Source organism: Oncorhynchus gorbuscha, linkage group LG26 (genome assembly GCF_021184085.1).
Source record: "Oncorhynchus gorbuscha isolate QuinsamMale2020 ecotype Even-year linkage group LG26, OgorEven_v1.0, whole genome shotgun sequence".
Taxonomy (NCBI): Eukaryota; Metazoa; Chordata; class Actinopteri; order Salmoniformes; family Salmonidae; genus Oncorhynchus; species Oncorhynchus gorbuscha.
In genome coordinates, this window is record NC_060198.1 from 23,681,833 (window position 1) to 23,699,207 (window position 17,375).

Below are 17,375 nucleotides of genomic sequence, written 5' to 3' on the forward strand. Positions count from 1 at the left end.
CACAGTCCTTACAAAGTTAAAGTCCTGAATGTGACAAGTTTTTTTATTTTTTTATTTCACCTTTATTTAACCAGAAGGGCTAGTTGAGAACAAGTTCTAATTTGCAACTGCGACCTAGCCAAGATAAAGCATAGCAGTGTGAACAGACAACACAGAGTTACACATGGAGTAAACAATTAACAAGTCAATAACACAGTAGAAGAAAAGAGAGTCTATATACATTGTGTGCAAAAGGCATGAGGAGGTAGACGAATAATTACAATTTTGCAGATTAACACTGGAGTGATAAATGATCAGATGGTCATGTACAGGTAGAGATACTGGTGTGCAAAAGAGCAGAAAAGTAAATAAATAAAAACAGTATGGGGAAGAGGTAGGTAACAGATAGTGAGGTCCAAAAGGGTTACTTCACTAGAATTCAATGTAACAGATAGTGAGGTCTAAAAGGGTTACTTCACTAGAATTCGATGTAACAGATAGTGAGGTCCAAAAGGATTACTTCACTAGAATTCAATGTAACAGATAGTGAGGTCCAAAAGGGTTACTTCACTAGAAAGTCCCTTCCACTTTTCTCTCTCCTATCAAGAAGCCGCTTGGTTTGATGAATCTCATGTTTGCAAAGGCAAACAGAGGCTCCCCATTCAAGAATGTTGTATTCTTTGGGTTGAGAGTCTGGACCCCTTGCATTATCTTGCGATTCTTCTTTGAAAAACGCCTCGGCAGCTCAGCTGTGAGACTGTCAAGCACCTGATAAAAGATAGCTCTTTGGAAGCTCTCACCATCTCTTGGGACACAATTTTTCTGTCCTACAGGGCTCATCATCAATGAGTCGTGAAATCTTGAGCTTGTTTTAGGTTGTCTTTTATACACTGTTTGTACACTTATTTTGCAGTGCTCTGCCATCTCTCCTACCTCTTTCCATAGTTCTCCAAAGTAATCCTCACTTCTGTAGTCCTTTAATGTATCTGGAAGGGCACCTACTAGATCCAGAGCCCTTGAGGGATCTGAATACTTTCAGAATGCACTGTGTATACGTAAGAGTCTAGCCTCATTTTCACATATTATACATTTCACATTTTGTCCGAAAGTTGTTTTCATTGCAATTTAAAGCGTTCTGTTTGCTAGCTAGCGAACATTAGCTTGCTGGCTCGCTAGCAAACAACACATGTATGATTTGGGTAGTAATAGTATTAGTATCTCAGAAATCTATTTGCATTGCTAGTTATAGGATAATTTGAGCTAACTAGTTAACATTGAACCTGGTTGGTTAGCTTTAGCTACCTGCATATTCATACTACAGCATTTCATGCATGGTGGCCAGCTATGACAATCTGTTTGTATTGCTAGTAGTATGGGTTGAAATTATGGTGAATTGTTTTGCTAGATCGCTACATGTCTAAACAAAAGACTCCACTTCACCAGATCATTACATGACCCATCAAGTTAGCCAGGTGTGTCTGGGGTGATTATGTCCATCTAATGTATTTCATGAATATGTGTACATGCCTAGTGCGGGCGCTGGTGAGTATTTCTCTCTGTAATAAAGCCCTTTGTGGGGAAACTCATTCTGATTGACTGGGACTTCCCAGCGTGTGGGCCTGACTTCCAAGTGGCTGGGCCCATGCCCTCCCTGACCCACCCATAGATTAGGTCCTAATGAATTCATTTCAATTAACTAATTTCCTTCTATGAACTGAAACTCGGTTAAATCTTTGAAATTGCTGCATGTTGTGTTCATATTTTTGTTCAGTATAGATGTGGCTGAGGGGTGGTTATAGCATTTCTTTCACATGGCCAATCAGTTTAGACAAGTGTGTCTGGGTAAGCGTAATTTAATAATTATAAAATAGTTGTACCAAATTTTCATCTGGACACTTTCTATTTTTGATATTGCCACTATGCAAATATACCAGTAACCATTTCACTGTACAGTTTACACTTTACGTATCCTGTTCATGTGACAAATAAACTTAGATTTTATTTGATATAGAGTGTGTTTACCAGAGACGGTAATGTGAAGAACAACATGATCTGCATCAAAGTCAGATTAGGATACAGGCCAAGGACTAGATAAAGTGTGTTTTTATCTAGTCGAGTTTTTCCTTATTGTAGGCTGCTCATTTCAGCTCTTTTAGTCTTGAACTCTTTGGTTGTTTACTACACTACCTTACTCACTCTGTTTAGCACATGGCCTCACATGCCCTCACCGGCCCACCAGAACCGGCCCCTGTATACTCCCCCACGGCTGCCCTGCTAATGCACGCACGCACACACACGACCAGCCCCTAATACAGCCACCTAGCTGAATCACAACCATTGATCACTATTGCAGTACTACTTTAAAAAGGCTGCAGAACACACACACAAACACGCTGCACGCTGTTATAAAAACACACAGAATTTGTCATGATTGAACAACCTCTCATCACATGAAGCCTAGAGTGAAAAAAAGAGATTCTAAAATATCCATAATACTCACTGAGACACAGATCTGTCTAACTGTTGCTCAGGGTCAGCTGGCTGGCTTTAAGTCATGGGAGTACACCTTCTAAAAAACAGTGGTTGAACACCTCTCCAAACAGAACGGAACCTGTAAGAGAGCAGCACAAACCGTCATGATTCATCTACATCACCTGAAGCCTGGAGTAAAAAAGATAGTCATTGGCTGATACACTATGGCTAATAGTGCGAGGAGTAGTTCAAAATAGAGACCCTGGTCTGGCTTTCCAAAGGATCCAAAGACCTTCTTCAAAGCACTATCCTTAGCCCACCAGCGTGCTTCTTCGATTGGAGATAGGCGTCTGTGTCGTGTGTCCTGGCTCTTCTCCCACACTTCATCCTTTGGTAGGATTCACGGAGTAACACAGCAATGTTGTTAAGGAGAGCAAACAGTGACCCACTTGCTAAGACAATTTCGGTTGTGTCAGACAAACCAGAAACTTCTTAGGGATAGGCGTTCCGTCAACAGGGCAGTTGTAAATCATGCAGCGCCTTGTGTCACGATCGCAGATTTTAGAGAAGCAACAAATGTCGGTACATATAATCGTCTTATGTCGGCTGAAAGCTTAAATTCTTGTTAATATAACTGCACTGTCCAATTTACAGTGAAGGTGAAATGTGTACTTACATTCTGAAATCTTGCTCGGATTTATCATCCAAAGCGTCCCAGAGATAACATGAAGTGTCGTTTTGTTAGATAACATCCTTTTTCATATCCTGAAAAGGTCCATATAGCAAGCACGATCGATTTTGTATTTCCACTCGTTCAATTTACAAAGAAAGAAATTTGTGAAATCTAACCGTAAACCTTGTTTCAACCAGTCAAATCACGTTTGTATATATTCCTCAGAGATCCTAGAACGTAACCAGACTTCACTATATCATTAGGGGTGTAGTATATCCTATAGGACACCAAATTTGGTCAGAGAGCGACACCTTCATGGCACGCAGATGACGCGGGTGGTCTCCACTTGATCGACTCTAACTTTGTCAAATAAGCATAAGGCTAGCTAGATGAGCTGGACTTTACGGGAGTATACGGAAACCCTGTATCTGTCGCAAAATGTAGCTGCTAACCTTTTGCAACAGCATGCCTTTTCCTTTTGGACAAAAATCTTAAGAATATTCAGAGTTATGAAGTTATGAAAACTGGTTGTTTTGCAACTGTTGAACTTATTATATGGCTACTAATACTGGAAAACTAAATCAAAGTCCAAGTATACAGATTTGGTGATATTCTTGCAGAAAAATGTAATTTGAATGCAAATGTCTCCTTCACAATTTGCCCAAATGTACCTGGGTGACTTCAAACTAAATGCCGTGAAGTTCGCTCATACTTCAAGTTATCTATCTGAAATGTTACACATACACTGGTGCCATCTTCTGGACACCATTGGAATTTCAAAGATGGTGGTAGAAGAAACTAAACAGTTGTTTTTTCTTTGTATTTTCTTTTACCAGATCTATTGTGTTATATTCTCCTACATTCAATTCACATTTCCACAAACTTCAAAGTGTTTCCTTTCAAATGGTACCAGGAATATGAATATCCTTGCTTCAAGGCCTGAGCTACAGGCAGTTAGATTTGGGTATATCATTTTAGGTGAACATTTTTTTAAAGTGGGCTATTTTAAAGTGGGCTATCCCTAAGAACATTTATTTTAAGAACATGTGCATAGCACCATACATGCACTTGACTGGGGGACTTTGAGAATAACAAAGGAGAGAAGTCCTTATATTTGCCCTGCATATTGGATGCTCCATCCGTAGCATTGCCAATGCACTTGTGGCTGTTGTGAAGAGTGAGGCAATGTTAGTTTATCCACAACATCTGTCAACAACTGGACAAAGTACTGTCCAGTGGATGCCTCACACTTCACAACAGCCACAAGCCTCTCTTGTACGACGTCTGTCACATATCTCACAATGACAGAGCACTGGTTTTGAGAAGTTATGTCCTGAGTTGTGTCGATCTGGAGAGAGAACATTCCAGCTTACTCAATTTCACTATTACGATAATGCTCTGCATTGTGTGAATGTTGTTGACCATATTTTTTGAGAGGAGTGAGATTAGAGAACCTCTCCCTCTTGCCCCAGACTGATTTAGGTTCTTGCTTTTCTCAATGCATTCGGTGAGATGTTCTTTCAAGCAGACGTCATACATTTCCCAGCAGTATTATCAACTCCAAGAAATTACCGTGATTGACACTGGTGTCCTCTAATGTATACACGGCCTCAGACTGCATCCCCCTGTTACTGAGCCCCCTCTTGCCAATGACTTTCACTATGTCTATGACACTTTCCAGCACCTGCCTTCTCCTGCGTACATGCTCTATGTGGGCAGACACCTGACTGCCACTGAGCAGACTGCCACTGAGCAGACTGCCACTGAGCAGACTGCCACTGAGCAGACTGCCACTGAGCAGACTGTCTGCTTTGGAGGACCTTAAAAAGAATGCCTGAGCACTACTTCTGTGCATGTTGCTCTTCCAACGCTCCTCTACCCTTTGGTGAACATGTTTCCAATCTGTTATTCCACGAATAAAAATAATGTTGTCGGTAGGCTTCGCAAATGACTTTCAAATTGAACAGTATAACGCATGGCTTTCCTCATTGTATGACAGCTATATCCGATTGGTGCTATCTTTAAAACAGAAAACTCTCTGGACCACAGAATTGTTTGATTCCTGCATAGAGTGGAAACAAAAAAATGTTTTTAGGTCTTCAGGCTTGGGTCTCTTGAAATAATCAAAAGTTGGTCTGGCATCCTGGCCTTCTCTGACTGTGTCTTCAACTGAAACTGGACTGGGCCTGTCATCAACCTCAATGCTCACTTCCACTTTAACTGGACTGGACCTATCATCAACCTGGATATTAATAAAATAGTATATACATTAACTAATAAAGGCACAATTTTGAAACACTACAAAAACAGCAGCAGCCCCACTATTTCATATCAACACAACATGTTTGCTTGTGTGGGTTTACTCGCCGTTCACACCGGACTCTTGGTATGATGATTTCAATGCGTTGTCTAGTAAGAGGCGAAGTGGTGGGAACCGTGGCGATGAGGATCAGAGCTAGCAAATCACTGTAGCCATAATGTCCCACACAAAATATGAATTTGAGAGGGAAAAGACTTGATTGGTTTTACAATATGTATACTATTTGCAACCAATGGCTGTATAGACATGAAATAAAATGAGCTAATTAACGTTTGTATATGTCTAATGCAATTTAGTGTTTAGAACGACTAGGCAAAAGCAATCAGAATCAGATGAAAATGCTTATTTTAGCTAAGTAAAATGATTCAACTTTAAATCACTGATACTCAAGTGATTGCCATTTTCCACAATCCCCACAGGACCGTCGAAATCTAGGCATTCAGAGCTTTGCTAGGCGTCAAATTTGAGTTTTCCCGCTAGCCGGTTTGAACACCCAGTTACTGTACGTCTTTACCTCAATTCATTCTTTCTGGTACATTTACACAGCAGTAGCTGACCAATAGTATTTGCCTTTCACTCATAAATTCTAATATGTTATATTTGTAACCCATTTATGCACATATCTACCAATTCGTCTGCACCGTCTACTCTTTTACCCGCGAACCGGGTTGTGGCATCTTCCTCTCGATGTTAGCGTCAGTGGCACTTGTACTAGTACTACTACCGAATACGTCGGTTAGTGTTTTACATTTACTTGCATTTGAGTGAAGACTTTTGACTCTATTGTTAACTTTTCAAACCCACCCTTAGTTTTTTTTACTCTGCTTTTCCATTTTCTATTGTAGCTAGTTTTCAAGCTGTCAGTGTCAATGTGAGTGTGAGCGAGACAAAGAGGACGGAGCTAAGGGTTGCATAGATGTTCGTTTGGAATAGACCAACGGGCCTAGGGGAAAGGGGGGGTTGGCCCATCTCGCTCAACCTTCTACCAAATGTTTTGTTAGTAGTAAAAAATGTATAAGGCAGGCGGCCCTCCGGCCCAGAGGTTGACCAGCCCACCTGGAATTCTCCCGGTGCTTCCGGTGGCCAGTCCGCTACTGGATGTAGAGAAAGCAGAGCTCTCCAATAGGTGTGCCAAAACATTCAACGACCATTTTCTATAACGTGCGATTACAAGTTTATTAACTTTCAAATTACTTTCCCATTGTTCCTCAACTATAGTGTGGGATATACTATTTTGTGTCTCTGAGTCTGTACTTTTATCCAACGTAAAGAAAGGAGAAAAAAAGTTCAATGTTGCAACATAAGACTGAATCGAGGTGGTCGGTGGCATATTTATGTACAGTTGTATTGCAGGTAAAATTTCATGTGACACAAAGTCTGCGTGAATATATCACCTTTATATTTATTTTAAATTAACAATGTGTTCATTATATTGACAGACCAAAAAAATCTGAATTACACAACTTAAATCAGTGGGTCCAACAAGTAATTATTTGCCAAAAACATAATGGTTTAATAAAGTTCACTTCATGAAGTCTTATTTCAGTGTCCTCCAAGCCTCAGGTGAAATGTAAATGAATTCCTTTGATCTCACTAACAGGTATGTCTTTTTTAGAATGATGAATTTGCTTTAGGAACAGACTGCACTGAATTTGGCTTCTGACACACACACACATACAACAGCCACACGACAGCCACAAAGCACACAGTAAAACTCCACACCCTCAGGCTGAAATAAAAATTATAGATTTGATCCTTGATTAACGTTTGGAAACTGGATCTGCCAATGGGATCTTGGATGGGAATAAATACAGTATGGTATTTTCCTGTCGTAATGGAACTACTAAAACACTGCCCCTTGACAGCAGTATCTAGCCACAGTCGTACTGGAATAACTAAAACTACTGGAACCCTTGACAGTACTCTCTAGCCACAGTCGTTCTGGAACTACTAAATCGCTGCCCCTTGACAGTGGTATCTAGCCACAGTCGTTCTGGAACTACTAAATCGCTGCCCCTTGACAGTGGTATCTAGCCACAGTCGTGCTGGAACTACTAAATCCCTACCCCTTGACAGTGGTATCTAGCCACAGTCGTGCTGGAACTACTAAATCCCTACCCCTTGACAGTGGTATCTAGCCACAGTCGTTCTGGAACTACCAAATCGCTGCCTCTTGACAGTGGTATCTAGCCACAGTCGTGCTGGAACTAGTAAAACTACTGGAACCCTTGACAGTGGTATCTAGCCACAGTCGTGCTGGAACTAGTAAAACTACTGGAACCCTTGACAGTGGTATCTAGCCACAGTCGTACTGGAACTAGTAAAACTACTGGAACCCTTGACAGTGGTATCTAGCCACAGTCGTACTGGAACTAGTAAAACTACTGGAACCCTTGACAGTGGTATCTAGCACTGTCGTACTGGAACTAGTAAAACTACTGGAATCCTTGACAGTGGTATCTAGCACTGTCGTACTGGAACTAGTAAAACTACTGGAACCCTTGACAGTGGTATCTAGCACTGTCGTACTGGAACTAGTAAAACTACTGGAACCCTTGACAGTGGTATCTAGCACTGTCATACTGGAATTAGTAAAACTACTGGAACCCTTGACAGTGGTATCTAGCACTGTCGTACTGGAACTATTAAAACTACTGGAACCCTTGACAGTGGTATCTAGCACTGTCGTACTGGAACTAGTAAAACTACTGGAACCCTTGACAGCGGTATCTAGCCACAGTCGTACTGGAGCTAGTAAAACTACTAGGGGGGGGGGGGTTGCTGGGTTTTTCATGCCCAACAGTTTCCCACGTGTATCAAGAGTAGTCCCCCACCAAAAGGACATCCAGGTGTAACCATTGTGAAATGGCTAGCTAGTTAGCGGTGGTGCGCACTAATAGCGTTTCAATCGGTGACGTCACTCACTCTGTGGCCTTGAAGTAGTTGTTCCCCCTTGCTCTGCAAGGGCCACGGCTTTTGTGGCGCGATGGGTAACGATGCTTCGAGGGTGACTGTTGTATGTGTGCAGAGGGTCCCTGGTCCGAGCCCAGGTAGGGGCGAGGAGAGGGACGGAAGCTATACTGTTACACAGGTAACGTGAGAAATTGGTTGAATTTAGCTGGTGCTTTTGGGACAGTTTCTCTAAAGATCCACTCTCTGGGTTGTGTGTTTGCATAAGAAAGCCTTCTGATGATTATTCTGGATCACAGTGTGTTAGGTGAGTCCAGAATTTGGTGTCTCTTTTCTTAATTTGGAGTGCTAGGGGGAATCTCCTAAGTTTTGACCTTCAGGCTAGGTTTGGGGGATTTTTACATACACCTAGAATATTTGTACAAAATTCCGGTCCCACATTAGGCTGCCATATAGAAGGACTGGAGTTATGACAGAGTTTGTAGACAGACCAAGGTAAGTATAGTTGGTGGTGCATTTCAGAATTGTTTCACCTAGGGTGAAATGTTATCTACTTTCCTGAGATCTGGATTTTATTCTGAGAGATCATTACATTGGTATGGTGAATATTAAAATGGATAGTGCCCAGTCCTCACAATACTGTTCTAGAAAGGACAGGCTTTGTTGTAGCCCCTATTCTGTTGGTAACATGATTACTAAGTCATCGGCTTATAAAAGAAACTTTGTCTTTGTCTTCTAAGTTGAGTCGCAGTGATGTATATTGTAATATATGGTAGCCAATTAATTTATATAAATATTGAATAAGGTTGGACGAATATTGAAACCTTGTCTTACTCCTCTGTCCTGACTAAATAATTGTGTTATTTTGTTTTTGTTTCCCTTATAAATCCCATGAATAATATCATATACCTTGCCTCCTATACCAATTAGAATTTTTAAGAATGATTCCATATGGCATGTAAAGGCTATAAAATCAGGCAAATACACTATATATACAAAAGGATGTGGACCCCCCTTCAAATTAGTGGATTCAGCTATTTCAGCCACACCCATTGCTGACAGGTGTATAACATCGATCACACAGCCATGCAATCTCCATAGACAAACATTGGCAGTAGACTTACTGAAGAGTTCAGTGACTTTCAACGTGGCACCGTCATAGGATGCCACCTACCAACAATTCAGTTCGTCAAATTTCTGCCCTGCTAGAGCTGCCACGGTCAACTGTACGTGATGTTATTGTGAAGTGGAGACATCTAGTTAGGAGCAACAACGTCTCAGCCGCGAAGTGGTAGGCCGCACAAGCTCACAGAAAGGGACCACCGAGTGCAGAAGCACGCAGTGTGTAAAAATTGTCTGTCGTAGGTTGCAACACTCACTACCGAGTTTCAAAAGGCCTCTGGACGCATCGTCAGCACAATAACTTTGTTTGTCGGGAGATTCATGAAATGGATTTCCTTGGCCGAGCAGCCTAAGATCACCATGCACATTGCCAAGTGTCAGCCATTGGACTCTTGAGCAGTGCAAACGTGTTTTCTGGAGTCATGAATCAAGCTCCACCATCTGGCAGTCCGTCGGACGAATCTGGGTTTGGTGGATGCCAGGAGAATGCTACATGCCTGAATGCATAGTGCCAACTGTAAATGGTCTGGGTCTGTTTGTCATTGTTCGGGTTAGGCCCCTTAGTTCCAGTGAAGGGAAATCTTACCACTACTACAGCATACAATGCAATTCTTGACGATTCTGTGCTTCAAAATGTGTGGCAATAGTGTGGGGAAGGCCATTTCCTGTTTCAGCATGAAAATGCCCCATGCACAAAGCGAGGTCCATACAGAAATGGTTTGTCAAGATCGCTGTGGAACAACTTGACTGGCCTGCACAGAGTCCTGACCTCAACTCCATCAAACACCTTTGGGATGAATTGGAACACCGACTGCGAACCAGGCCTAATCGCCCAACATCAGTGCCTGACCTCACTAAGGGTATATACCTGTATATGATTTGTTGTTTAGGGAAGAACCCCATTGGACATTTACTGAAAATGTTGTGTCCACTTAAGAAGGCCGGAATTCTGGCATTTGTGATGTCTCAGAAAACCCTTCCTAAATGATTACTAACATAGACGCCTCTATAGTTATTAGGGTCAAAACTTGTCACCGTTGTTTTATATAAGTGTGATAAAGCCTTGGCTCCAGATCTCAGGAAAGTAGCCTACCCTCATCAGTAGGTTAATAAAACAGCTTGAGAATAGCCTCTCAGCTTATAGCTGCTATGTTTCAGCATCGCTGTTTGAATTCTGTCTAGCACACAGGCTTTACCACTCAAGGGCCTTTATTTTATCATTTAGTTTAGAGAATGTAATATGATTGTCCAGCTGGTTTTGTTAATCTCTTACTGTTACTTCAAATTATTTTAATCGTTCTATTACTGATTTATGTGTGGTGGATTTTAAGTCATTTTTCTTGGAATTTATAGAGGTTTTAAAAATGCTGTTTCCAGATTATTTCCCTTTTTTGATAGGGAGATCTTTCTCTTTAACAGTATTCCTCCTTTATTTCCAAAATGATTGATTGCCACATACAAGAGGACAAAAAATCTGATAAACCACCCCTAAATTTAAAACCAGAACCTAAACTCTATCAATTGGATTAATTGCCCTTAGTATGCTCAACTAGCAGCAATTCCATAATGTCTTGCATGTTTGATGGACATGTCAAGGTCATTAGTCATTAAGACAGAGAGGAAGAGACGAAGGAAGAGTGATAAACTGGGCCCAAAAATGTGTCTTCTCCAGCAGGTGGCGTTGTTTAGTTTTTGTTGCTCACTAATCGAGGAGTTTTTGTATGAAGGTCAATGAGCATGTCGATTTGGTGAACAACCAAAAAATGTAATGGCTTATTTGGTACATAAGATTTATTTGATCGAATAGAAGTTTGGTAACGTTTAGGTCCTTACAAGTGTACTGATATATGTACGACACGTGACATCCCGGCAACTTTGGTCGGAGTTCCTGAGATGGCTATGCATATTAATGACATGAGGATAGTAGCATAGTAGCTCTCTATTGAATACAGGCGGTTGACATCAACAACACTCTATGAATATTCAAAAAAAATAATTAAAATAACGAGATGTATTCCACCAATCCAAAGAGAGAAATACAGTGCCTTGCGAAAGTATTTGGCCCCCTTGAACTTTGCGACCTTTTGCCACATTTCAGGCTTCAAACATAAAGATATAAAAGTGTACTTTTTTGTGAAGAATCAACAACAAGTGGGACACAATCATGAAGTGGAACGACATTTATTGGATATTTCAAACTTTTTTAACAAATCAAAAACTAAAAAATTGGGCGTGCAAAATTATTCAGCCCCCTTAAATTAATACTTTGTAGCGCCACCTTTTGCTGCGATTACAGCTGTAAGACACTTGGGGTATATCAGTTTTGCACATCGAGAGACTGAAATTTTTTCCCATTCCTCCTTTGAAAACAAATTTGTGCACAAAAGTTGAAATTAATACATTTTGGGGATTTTTTATTTCAGCTCATGAAACCTGGGACCCACACTTTACATGTTGCATTTATATTTTTGTTTAGTGTAGTTTGGACCACTTCTTTGTTCAGCCAGATATTTCAGATAAACAGCTCGAGCTCAGTGAGGTTGGATGGAGAGCATTTGTGAACAGCAGTTTTCAGGTCTTTCCACAGATTCTCGATTGGATTCAGGTCTGGACTTTATCTCTATTGAACACTTCATATAAGAACCTTGCGAAACTCATAGCTCTTTGACTGGATAAGGTTCTTCCGGACTTGGTTGACCAAACAGGCTTTGTAAAAACCGCTCATCTCCTAATAATATCAGAAGATTATTTAATATTATGCATTATGTAGAGAATGACTAAGAACCTGTAGTGGCGGCTTCATTAGATGCGGAAAAGGCTTTTGACCGCATAGAATTGAACGACCTGTTTGAAGTTTTACAGAGGATGAATATATTACCAAAATTCTTGTACCTTTTTCAAACCTTGCCCTTTCCTATTCCCAAAGTTATTTTCAAACAACTTAATATGGAGGTTTCTTCATTTCTGTGGGAAGGGAAACCCCCCAGAGTGAAACGCACAACTTTATTGCAAACCATACTCAGGAGGAGGACTTACTCTACCTGACATCCAGTTGTATTACTGGGCATCTCAGTTAAAGGCTGTGTGGGTATGACAAGATACAACATCAAGTTCACCCTCTTGGAGACAGATAGAGGAGGAGTGTCTGGCCCCTGCTACATTGCCATCTATACCTTCTATTAGCCCACCTAAAGCTTTGCTAGGTCTCATAAACAACCCGTTCCTTAAAAACGCTTTGAATAGATGGAATGAAGTTTGTAAACAAACAGAAGGGCGAGCAGAGGTGGCTAAAATAACTAACTTCTTATATTCTATCTGAAAAAAGAACATACAGTTGATAATGAACCCTTTGAATTTACTGATGTCTGGGGGGACTTTCAGTAGTTTCTAGAGATGTCACCTTAGCTGCCTCATTACTACTTTCTTCATTAATATAATATTATTATTTGTTTTTGTGTTGAATCATTTATTTTCTAGCATGGAATGTGAAGGTCATTCTCTTTCTTTTTTTGTTGTTAATGCGTGAAGCTAATACCGGTAGAGGGGAGGGAGGTGGGTGTTCCTGTGTTGGGGAGGGAAGGGTTTTGCACGATGTGCCCCCATGTAGCATGGCGTTTTGTGTAGGTGGAAGGAATAACCGGGCTTTATCTTGTGTCATATTGTGATGATTGTTAAATTGTAAGAAAATAAATGCCAATAAATATATTGTACAAAAAACACACAAAAGATAGTTTAGCCCGCAGGTGCATCTAATGTCCTGTTAAGAAGCGTTACAAGAAATCCAACGATAAACTGCAACAGTGCATTACATATATTCTGCCTGTTGGTTGCAAAGAGCCAGGGTTGTGTTCTTGCAGTTGAACATTCTTTGCCAACCCATTTTTACTTAGGTATTTTATTTCTTTATTTTCACTTTTTTAAAATATATTTGTTAGATGTCGCACACATTTAAATGTCTCGATCTGAGTGGACAATTTCCCTTTTTGTCTTTAGCCAAATGTATGTATTTATTTTTCTCTCTGCTGTGGTATAATTTGAAAGATCTTCTTTACAACAGATTATAATCCCTCCTAAATCTCTGCCACATGTTGCATGTGTTTCCTGAAGGGACACTACATGACCAAAAGTATGTGGACACTTGCATGTCAAACATCTCATTCCAAAGTCCTATGCATTAATATGGAGATGGTCTCCCCTTTGCTGCCATAACAACCTCCACTCTTCTGGGAAGGCTTTCCACTCGATATTGCTGTGGGGACAAAAGCATTTATGAGGTTGGGCGGTTAGGCCTGGCTTGCGGTCGGTGTTCCAATTCATCCTCAAGTTGTTCGATGGGGTTGAGGTCAAGTCTCTGTGCAGGTCAGTCAAGTTCTTCCCCAGCGATCTCGGCAAACCATTTCTGTATGGACCTCGCTTTATGCACGGGGGCATTGTCATGCTGAAACAGGACAGGGCCCTCCCCAAACTGTTGCCACAAAGTTGGAAGCACAGAATCGTCTAGAATGTGATTGTATGCTGTAGCGTTAAGATTTCCCTTCACTGGAACTAAGGTCAGGAACTTAAGGAGTCAGACCACTGGAACTAAGACCTCAGTGTTTTTCAGTGTCTCCCTCATTTCCTAAATTGTCTTGTGTTCCGTTTGATTTCACCTCTGTAATCAAGTTCACTGATTGCTTCCAATTTCAATCTCCAGCTTTGAATGATATTATAGTTCATCTAAGAAAAGAGAAAAAACAATTATTCTCTCCGAAAGGAACTGTGGGAGTTGTAAAGGGGCTCCATGCTTGATGCAGCATTATCTATTTCTTCAGATGCATTCCTAAAGCCCCTTGTTTTACCAATGGCTAGCTCCTCATATGATTTTCCTACTAGCTAGCTAGCAGGGTGAACACCTGCATCCAGTCAGTGTGGTGCAGTCAGTGGGGCTGCTAACCACTGTGTGTGTGTGTGTGTGTGTGTGTGTGTGTGTGTGTGTGTGTGTGTGTGTGTGTGTGTGTGTGTGTGTGTGTGTGTGTGTGTGTGTGTGTGTGTGTGTGTGTGTGTGTGTGTGTGTGTGTGTGTGTGTGTGTGCAGCCTGTCCCACCTCTTTAAGGAATACCTAGGATAGGATAAGTATTCCCTCTCTCCCCCCCCCTTTAAGATTTAGATGCACTATTGTAAAGTGACTGTTCCACTGGATGTCATAAGGTGAATGCACCAATTTGTAAGTCGCTCTGGATAAGAGCGTCTGCTAAATGACTTAAATGTAAATGTAATGTGTGTGTGTGTGTGTGTGTGTGTGTGTGTGTGTGTGTGTGTGTGTGTGTGTGTGTGTGTGTGTGTGTGTGTGTGTGTGTGTGTGTGTGTGTGTGTGTGTGTGTGTGTGTGTGTGTGTGTGTGTGACCGTAGGGGTGGGGGGGGTTGAAATTCATCAATTTTAGAATAAGGCTGTGATGTAACAAAATGTTGAAAAAGTCAAGGCGTCCGAATGCACTGTATGTCTATTTCATGGATTGGAAGATAAATATTTAGGGTCTTACATACGACATTTTGTTGTAGTGGAACACAACGGATGGCCTGTCCTGATCCTCTCTCTCTCTTTCTCCCTTCAATCAATCAATCAATCAAATGTATTTATAAAGCCCTTTTTACATCAGCTGATGTCACAAAGTGCTATCCCGCCCTCCTTCTCCTCCTCCAGGAGTTGAGCGAGTGATCACTCTGAAGATGGAGGTCCCAGGCTCCATGCCTCCTCTCATCTAGGAGATGGTGGAAAACTCAGAGGGTCTGGAGGGCCAGGGGGCCGATTCCAGCGGAGGAGGCAGCTATGCAGCCTGTCCCACAGCTCAGCCCGTAGCAGCCACCTTGCACCCTCCCCTTAGACGGGGGTCCACTGCCACCACTCAGGCATGGACAGCCAGAAGTCATGACTACAGACGGAGCCAGCACAGAATAGAATAAAATTTTATAAAGAACCCTGTCTGTGCGTGTTTTTAAATGTTTCTTAACTGGTCCACCATTAGGCTGAAAATAAGATTGTGGTGGGACTTTAAGAGCAGCATTTCAGTGGACCTGGGACTATAGCAGGTCATGTTTCAAAAACTTACAACTGCGACTTGGCCAAGATAAAGCAAAGCAGTGCGACAAAAACAACACAGAGTTACACATAAACACATAAACACACAAATGTAGAAGAGTAGGGATGTAAGGCAATAAATAGGCCATAGAGGCGAAATTAGCATAGCATAGACTTATAGATGACCTGGAGCCAGTGGGTTTGGTGACGAATATATGGTGAGGGCCAGCCAACGAGAGTGTACAAGTAGCAGTGGTGGGTAGTATATGGGGCTTTGGTGACAAAACTGATGACACTGTGATAGACTACATCCAATTTTCTGAGGAGAGTGTTGGAGGCTATTTTGTAAATGACATCGCCGAAGTCCAGGATTGGTATGATAGTCAGTTTTACGAGGGTATGTTTGGCAGCATGAGTGAAGGAGGCTTTGTTGCGAAACAGGAGGCCGTTTCTAGATTTAATTTTGGATTGGAGATGCTTAATGTGAGTCTAGAAGGAGAGTTTACAGTCTAACCAGACACCTAGGTATTTGTAGTTGTCCACATATTCTAGTTAGAACCGTCCAGAGTAGTGATGCTGGACGGGCGGGAGGGTGTGGGCAGAAATCGGTTGAAGAGCATGCACTTAGTTTTACTTGCATTTAAAAGCAGTTGGATGTCTCGGAAGGAATGTTGTATGGCATTGATGCTCGTTTGGAGGTTTGTTAGCACAGTGTCCAAAGAAGGGCCAGATGTATACAGAATGGTGTCGTCTGCGTAGAGGTGGATCAGAGAATCACCTGCAGAAAGAGCGACATCATTGATATGTACAGAGAAAAGACTCGGCCCAAATATCTAACCATAAGGCACCTACATAGAGACTGCCAGAGGTCCGGACAACAGGCCCTCCGTTTTGACACACTGAACTGAGACGTGGTTGGTGAGGCAGTCATTTGAGAAGCCAAGGCTATTGAGTCGCCAATAAGAGTGCAGTGATTGACAGAGTCGAAAGCCTTGTCCCGGTCGGTGAAGACGTCTGCACAGTACTGTCTTTTATCATTGGCAGTTTTGATGTTGTTTAGGACCTTGTGCGTGGCTTAGGTGCACCCTTGACCAGCATGGAAACCAGATTGTATAGTGGAGAAGGTACGGTGGGATTCGAAATGGTCGGTGATCTGTTTGTTAACTTGACTTTTTAAGATTTTAGAAAGGTAGGGCAGGATGGATATACTGTAGGTCTATAACAGTTTGGGTCTAGATTATCTCCCCCTTTGAAGAGGGGATGACCGCGGCAGCTTTCAAATCTTTGGGGATCTCAGATGATGCGAGACGTTGAATAGGCTAGTAATAGGTGTTGCAACAATTTCGGGCAGATCATTTTAGAAAGAGAGGGTCCAGATTGTCTAGCCTGGCTGATTTGTTGGGAACCAACTTGGACAAGTTGCTACAGGGGGTAATGAGACCGTGGGTGCTGAGATGTAGGCCGGGGTAGGGGTAGCCAGGTGGAAAGCATGGCCAGCCGTAGAAAAATGCTTATTGAAATGATCAATTATCAAAGATTTATCGGTGGTGACAACATTTGAAGGGTTTTATTAAAATGTTTTTTTAGGGGGAGGGTTTCTGTACATTTCTTTGGCCTCTCAGTCTAGTTTAGCATATTTCAAAGCTTTAAGGAATATATAGGATAGATCCCCCCAATGCACATTGTGCTGGATTTATGAACAGCTCATATTCTTAAATGTAAAAAAAATGTAAATGGTTTATATTCTTGGTTTAAAAAGTCCAACAAATGGGGTTATTGCCGTTGAGCTCATCTGCATTGCTTGCTGTTTGGGGTTTTAGGCTGGGTTTCTGTACAGCACTTTG

The 17,375-nt window shown here is 41.7% G+C and overlaps 1 protein-coding gene across 1 annotated transcript in view; it reads left to right on the plus strand.

Moving 5' to 3' along the window:
• Positions 1-17,375, plus strand: part of LOC124015339 (deleted in malignant brain tumors 1 protein-like) — a 46,288-nt gene that overhangs the window by 13,586 nt on the left and 15,327 nt on the right. Inside the window, exons 8-9 of the mRNA XM_046330523.1 lie at positions 4,739-4,928; positions 15,219-15,378. Coding sequence (XP_046186479.1) covers positions 4,739-4,928; positions 15,219-15,378 — 350 coding nt within the window. The remainder of the gene's footprint in view (positions 1-4,738; positions 4,929-15,218; positions 15,379-17,375) is intronic.